Source organism: Sorex fumeus, unplaced genomic scaffold, assembly GCF_029834395.1.
Source record: "Sorex fumeus unplaced genomic scaffold, SorFum_2.1 ptg000006l, whole genome shotgun sequence".
NCBI classification, from domain to species: domain Eukaryota; kingdom Metazoa; phylum Chordata; class Mammalia; order Eulipotyphla; family Soricidae; genus Sorex; species Sorex fumeus.
This window is the reverse complement of record NW_026606063.1, coordinates 66467906-66475000: the sequence shown is the minus strand read 5'-3', so window position 1 is coordinate 66475000 and position 7095 is coordinate 66467906. Positions and strand designations below refer to the sequence as shown.

General features: G+C 43.6%; 1 protein-coding gene across 1 annotated transcript in view; it reads left to right on the top strand.

Moving 5' to 3' along the window:
- The first annotated feature begins 247 nt into the window (after nucleotides 1–247).
- The window catches only part of IL1RL2 (interleukin 1 receptor like 2), a 43805-nt gene continuing 36957 nt past the window's right edge, over nucleotides 248–7095 (top strand). The window contains exons 1-4 of the mRNA XM_056129312.1: nucleotides 248–326; nucleotides 1746–2408; nucleotides 2624–2689; nucleotides 3887–4121. Coding sequence (XP_055985287.1) covers nucleotides 248–326; nucleotides 1746–2408; nucleotides 2624–2689; nucleotides 3887–4121 — 1043 coding nt within the window. The remainder of the gene's footprint in view (nucleotides 327–1745; nucleotides 2409–2623; nucleotides 2690–3886; nucleotides 4122–7095) is intronic.

Below are 7095 nucleotides of genomic sequence, written 5' to 3'. Positions count from 1 at the left end.
GACAAGGAACCCTACTCCAAATTATGAGCAGTTTTTAATAGGGTTTGGTTACATAACAGCATTTTTCTAGGAACTGGGAATGTGTTTTCAATTCTGGTCCCTGTCTGGTCCTGTGACTTCTCTCTCTAGGCCCTCTCTGCTTGGATGGGCACCACTGCCTATGCCCCCTACTCTGATAGGCTGTTACCAGAGGGCAGTTTATCTGCCCTGGGTCATGTTGTTTCCTGAGAAGTTGGGACTTTCGGATATGGGAAATGAAAATTTAGGCCTGTTGAGTTTTGGTCTTAAAATGGAGCCTGTCATGGCTCCACTTCAGCTTCACATTGGTACTGCAATTTAAGATGATCAGGGAAGAATAATGTTTCCAGGGCTTGTTATTAATGAACTAAATTTCTAAGAACATTCACCACGCAATAGTATCTGCAATTGGTCAAGAATGTGAGAAGGGATTGGTGGAATAAAAACTCTATATAAATTTTGGTGGTTTGTAGTTTTTAAGGAGTAGATTCAATCAAATTTTTTAATTTATGTTTGGATCAGTTCCTTACGATTCTTCTGATGTTTATTTAGGACATCTGTAGCGAGATTTTAGCTCTCATTTCTGATATAAATCATTTGTTTCATTTCTCACTTTCCTTTTTCTGTCCTGTTACAGATTTATGCATCTTACTGATCTTTCTAAATCATCAAGTTTCATGGATTTTCTCTATTGTTTTTCAAATTTGTTGATTTCTGCTCTTAAATTTCCTGTTTCATTTTACTGATTAAAAAGGGCTTGAGGTGAAAGTTTAGACTATTGTTTTGGTAGTGCTCCTGTTTAGAAATTACAGATATTACTATAAATTTAATTCAGAAAACTTAGTTTAAAACTACGTAAAAATTACTTTATTAATTTATTTTGAGGAATATTTTTCTTCTTCATCCATGAAACAGAAGTGTATTGTGTAATTTCCACTGTTTGGGAAATTCTGTGGTATTATCTTATTGGTTTACAGAATAGCTCTAGGATGGTTGAAGAATATGCATACATCATTTGATTTAAATTCTTTTTTTTTTTTAAAAAAAAAAAAGAAGAAACAGAAGAAGAAAAGAAAAGGCCAGAGAATTAGCATAGGAATTAAGTGGCTTGCCTTGCATGAACCTAACCTGGTTGGATTCCAGCCACCACATATGGTTCCTGAGCCTACCAAGAGTCATCCCTGAGCAAAGAGCTAAGGTAAGCCTTGGACACAGCTGGATGTGGCCCCAAACCCCAAACAATAAATAATAATAATAACCGTGCATAAATATCATTATGCATTAAATAATTAAAATACAAGTTGACATAATAAAATAAGTTTAGTTTCCAGTATAACAAGTATTGACTACACAGACAAAAATCCCCTGGTACCAGTCATAGTTTCTTCCCCCCCCCATTTCTGACTGTTGGCCTATATTCAGCAGTGCTCAGTGTTTACAGGCCTCCCTTTGCACGCAGGAATCACTTCTGGCGGGCTCGGGGGATCACGTGCGATGCCGGAAATCAAATCTGTTTCACCCTGGTGCATGGCAAGCGCCTTACCCAGGGGACGATCTCTGCAGTCCACACCCATCACAATTTCTAAGAATTCAGAAGTGTGCACAGTGCCAGCTCCCAGCAAGGTAGCCTAGGAGCCTTCACTGCAGCGGGCTCCTTGCCCCACCCAGTCCTTGCTTGGTCCTGATCCGTAGGGTTAAGGTGTCTCAAGATTCCCGGATCTCTGTAGCCGAGTCTGTGGCCTCCGGGGACAGGCACGTCGCGGGCGGCGGGACTCGGGCGGGCGCCGCCTCCACTCGCGTGTCTGCGCGGGCCGGGCGGGTGCTGCAGAGGCGCCGCGTGCTCGCGTGTCCCGCCGCTCTGCGCGCGCGCCACCTCGGGGAGGACTTGCGGGCGACCGCGGCGCCCGGACGTCTTGTCGGACACCCCCTCGGACCCCTTCTTTCCCGGCGGGCGGTGCTTCCCGCCAGCGGACAGGTCAGCCAGGGCGTCGACCACACCCCGGCCCAGCGATCCACGCAGGTACTCGCGGTCCCGGGCCGGGGCGAGCACGGGGCCACAGGACGGGTCGAGGGGGCCACCGCGCACGGAAAGATCCGGGTGGGCCGCTGGGACCCGCGGGCGCCGGGTGGGGCAGCGTGGGAGGCGCCCACGGTGGAGCCCCTGAAGGAGGGTCCGGGCGGCGCTCCGCCCGCTCCACCTGGGTCTCTGCCGGATCCAGGGCCCGGCGTTCCCCTGTCCACACCTTCGCGCTCGCCGTCCGCCACCGAGCGCTCACCTGTGCACCTCTCGGACACTCCCCTGTCCACCCCCAGGGAGCTTCTCCCCACTACCAGCCATCGAGGGCTCCCATTCCTTGCTCACGGACGCTCCCCTATCACAGTCCTCTACTGTCCTTGCTCTGTTTCCCTGTCCTCCCCCAGCGCTCACCTGTCCTCACCCCCCTCACCCCACCCCACCTGTCCTCTCTTCCTCCCCGCCCCGGATCCTGGGTCCCAATCATACGCGAGCAGAGAGCACTATTCTGGGTCTCTGGTTCCCAGCCTGGCAGATGGGACCTGAAACACTGAGGTGGCCGTCCTCTGCATCCCCCTCTCTGCATCGCAGGTGGCACGGGAATGCTGTCCTTGCTGCTCTTTGGAGTGTTCACTGCTTTGCCAGTTGCTATAGCAGGTAGGTGTCTGGGCTGGGGCCCTTCTCGCCCTGGAGCTGCAGCCATTAGACGGGAGGTGGGAGGAGTGGGGTGAGGTGGGGAGCAGGAGCATGTAAAAGATAGCGGGGGGGGGGGGGGGTGGGAGGTGAGCACATCCGGCCTGTGTACTGCACTGGGTTGAGTTGGGGGTACACCTTGAGGGAGTGCACGGGTCTCGTATCTGGTGTGCATGGAAGGTAGGGCAAGAACCTGGCAGGCTTGCATGACATTGGGTGGGACAGCTGCTCAGCTGGTGAGCAGGGACGACTGAGGGGTGGGGTTGGGGAGGGTATGAGCACCTGGCTAGCTTGCACCCCTCTTCTCACCGATTTCATCTAGTGAGCAAGACTGAAGGAATCCCCAAGGGGGCAATGTAGGTTTCTCTTCCATGTATCCAGTGTTCAGCTCCAAATGTCCCTTTGAGATCTCACAGGACTTTGGAGGGCAGGGATTGGGACGAATATTCAAAATTTAAATTAAAGTGCTCAAATGTAAATGTAATGCTACAGATACACATGCATGCCAATTTTGATTAACGGTAGTTTTGTGACTCTGGATGAAAGCAAAGCAACCTTTAGCAGAACAAATGTCATTCAAGAAAAACTAAGTTTGATGAAAATGAGTGAATTTTTTTTTTTTTTGGCTTTTGGGACACACCTGGTGATGCACATGGTGGTTACTCCTGGCTCTGCACTCAGGAATTACCCCTGGCGGTGCTCAGGGGACCATATGGGATGCTGGGAATCGAACCTGGGTTGGCTGCGTGCAAGGCAAATGTGCTATGCTATTGCTCTAGCCCCAAGTGAGTGAATTTTTAAACAGCCGTTTTGGGGCCAACGTATTGCCCTTCTTATTTTTCAAGACTCCATAAAATAAATGCAAGGCAAAGGAAAACAAAACAAGCCAAACTATGACAGGAGGTCAAAGAAGGCCAGATAAGAGCTGAAGGAGAGGATGAGAGGATGAGAAGAATCAAGGGTTCCAAACATGGAGGGTGATTTCTGCTGAGGGACGGAGCTGAGTACTGTCTCTGAACACTTTCAGTCATGTAATCAGAGCATGACAAGTATTAGAACATTCCACATACGGAAACTCTCAAATAAAATTTCAAGGAGAGGAGTTTGTTATGACACATTCTGAGTCACAGAGCTCTTGTTCATGTTTCCATCTTTCTCTAGAAGCTTGCAAGGACAATTCCGTACAGAATGAAGTGCGGTTAGTGGGCCAACCTGCTGCTATTAATTGTCAAGACTTTCAGCTAATGTCTGGGAAAGCAAATGTGACATGGTATAAATATCCCAGTAATACTCCAATCTCCAACAATGTAAGTTCCAGAATTCACCAGGAACAGACTTGGATTTTGTTTGTCCCCTTGATGTGGAGTGACTCTGGGGTCTACCAATGTATCGTCAAGTAAGTCCCTCCTTTAAAATACATTTTCTCTTAAATATGTATATATATGTCATGCAATATCACAAATGCTATGTTGTTTATTATGTATTATAACATATAGTCTGATTATATATAATATGTACAATTTTTAAGGAAGAACTTTAATATCAAGAGCTCTATGAGAATAAAGTGGTTTTATTATTGTTGTGAGATACTAATGAATACATTTTTAAAACAGAATGGATTCAATGCAATTTCTTATGGTCACAGGAAATATATCTTCCTCCTACATGGGCCAGCCTACCTTAAAATTTTCTTTATTTTGATATTATTGCAGGATTCCTTCTCCAAAGACCAAATATTATTTTGACAGTCTCACATCCAGATAGGAACAAACCCCTTAGAGTATCTTCTGGTTAGGAAGCTGCTAATGGACCATAACAGGTTATGGTGACTAAGCATCAGATATAATAGTCAGGTCCTCCTGTATCAGTCCTGGGCTGGAAAGTAATGTAATGAATTGACCCAGGCTTGCTGTTCTACAGACATTCATTTAACTCATGTTCATTTTTCCAATTAGAGTAAACATTTACATTTTTAAGATCTGCACATAGTCATCTGTGGCTCAAATTTTGCTCAACTTTGTCATCTTCCCATATTACTTTACATGATAGACAAATGATTTGACCTCTCCAAGCCTTACTTTCCTTACCTGTAAATGGAAGTAATGTCAATTGGATAGGGTTAAATAAAAATTATCTGAGACATTATGCAAAGTAGACACTCCAAAAATAGAGTTGAATTTTTGTCTCATGTTTTGGTTCAGTGGTATCTGCCAGTCCCACGGGTATACATCTCATTCTGAGTCATGTTTATATCTCATTCATATTTCATTTTGAGTCATGCCAGACTTATTTTCTTATGTTGTATCAACTCTATTACACAGTTAGTGTGGACAGTATAAGTGTTCTGTGTCTTTGCCCCATACCTTTGACACTCATATAGATGGAGCTGCTACATGATAAGTTAATCAGAGTTGTAGGTCATCGTCACACAAATTTATCTTGGCATTAGAGCAGGGTCAGATTTATTTAGATCTGAGAGTTGCAAAGTAAGGGGGAAATTGTCTTGCATAGAAAGTGGATATAGATTTTTATCTATATCATGAAAAAGTGTGACTACAGAGTCTCAGAAATCCTTTAGATTTTAGTTCAGTGGTTAAGGCATATATCTTGAATGTGACCAACTCTGGTTTGATCCCAGGCATGGTCCCCTGAGCACTTTCAGACTCAGCCTTGGAGGCTCATAAGTAAGTATAGCTGGGTATGGCCTGCAGGCCCTCTGACTCTCATCACCTCAGGGCCACATTCTTGGACCCTTGCACTGAATGCAACCAGATTGGTCAAGAATTACCAGAAGCCTCCATCCCCCATTCAAATATTGTATTTATTTAGTAATTTGTAGAGGGGGCACATCTGTCAATGCTCAAGAAACCATACACAATGCCAAGAATGAGTCCAGCTTGGCCTTGTGCAAGACAGCAGCACCTTAACCCTTGTATTATCTCTCTAGCCTGGTATTATTTACTTTGAAATGATTAAAATGTAAACAAAAACTGTGAGAATATAGTCTGAAGACATAGTACTGCAGGTAGGCAGTTGCCTTGCTGACTTAGATTTGATCCAAAGTATATGGTCCTCCAAGTACAGCCAGGAGTGATCACTGAGTGCAGAGCCAGAAGTGAGCCCTTACCACAATCAAGTGTAGCCCCAATAGTAAGAATGGTGACAAAAATTCTCATCAACCTTTTGATCATCAATCTAGGTACTCCACTTTTATTTTTCACGTTTACCAAATCCTTTCTCCATGCATTACATGGAGAAAGAAGGATTTTATGTTACATCCCAAATATTTTTCTAAATTATTTTTACAAATCGTTTAAGTTGCATACACTGTATTCTTTTTTTTTTTTTTTTTTTTTTTTGCTTTTTGGGTCACACCTGGTGATACACAAGGGTTGCTCCTGGCTCTGCACTCAGGAGTTACTCCTGGCGGTGCTCAGGGGACCATATGGGATGCTGGGAATTGAACCCAGGTCGGCCATGTGCAAGGCAAATGCCCTACCCGCTGTGCTATCTCTCCAGCCCCAACATACACCATATTCTTTACCTGTTAATACTTTAATTTATATCTTTATTAGCAAGAATATTATTTTATATAGTCATAGTACAATGATCACATTCAGAAAATTTAATTATTGATGCCACCTAATCACCATGCACTAGTTTTATTAATTATTGGAACTATAAGACCTTTGTAAATTTTCCCTTTTATTTCTGTTAGAGAATCCAATTCAAGGTAAACTTTTGCACTTGATTGTCATGTATTTATAATATCTTTTCATCTGGAATAGTTTCACAGTCTGTTTTACTTAGAACATAGACTTTTAAAATTTTTTTCAATTGAGATATTTTTAGACTTATTATTAATAGACATTGCTATTAATATTGTTATTAAAACTAATATTGCTATTAATATTAATAGACAATGCTACTAATAATGGTTTATCATGTGTTTCATTCCAACACCACACCCATTATCTACCCACCTCCCTTTCCAAGGACCCCAATCCCAGTTCCTCCCCAACTCAGTTGTGTGGGTCAATTCTCCAATTATGTTACCTTTAGAACTATGTTGCTATCTTGCTCTGTATCTTTAAATCTAACATATGAGAAAGAAGATTCTGAATCTGTCCCTTTCCTCCTAATTGACTTTACTCTATGATATCCTCTGTTTCCTTCCAGGACATAGACATTTTTTTCAAGTGTGTTCTTTTCAGGGAGTGGTTGTCTCATATTTGAATTTTCTAGTATTTTCTTCCAGAGTAGATCAAAGTCTAGCTTTTTTGACTGGAGGGACAAACTAGTGTTTTGTCTTCTCAGACAACTCTCTCAGAGACCTATCGTGTCCATTGTCCCTGACCTCCAATCTCATC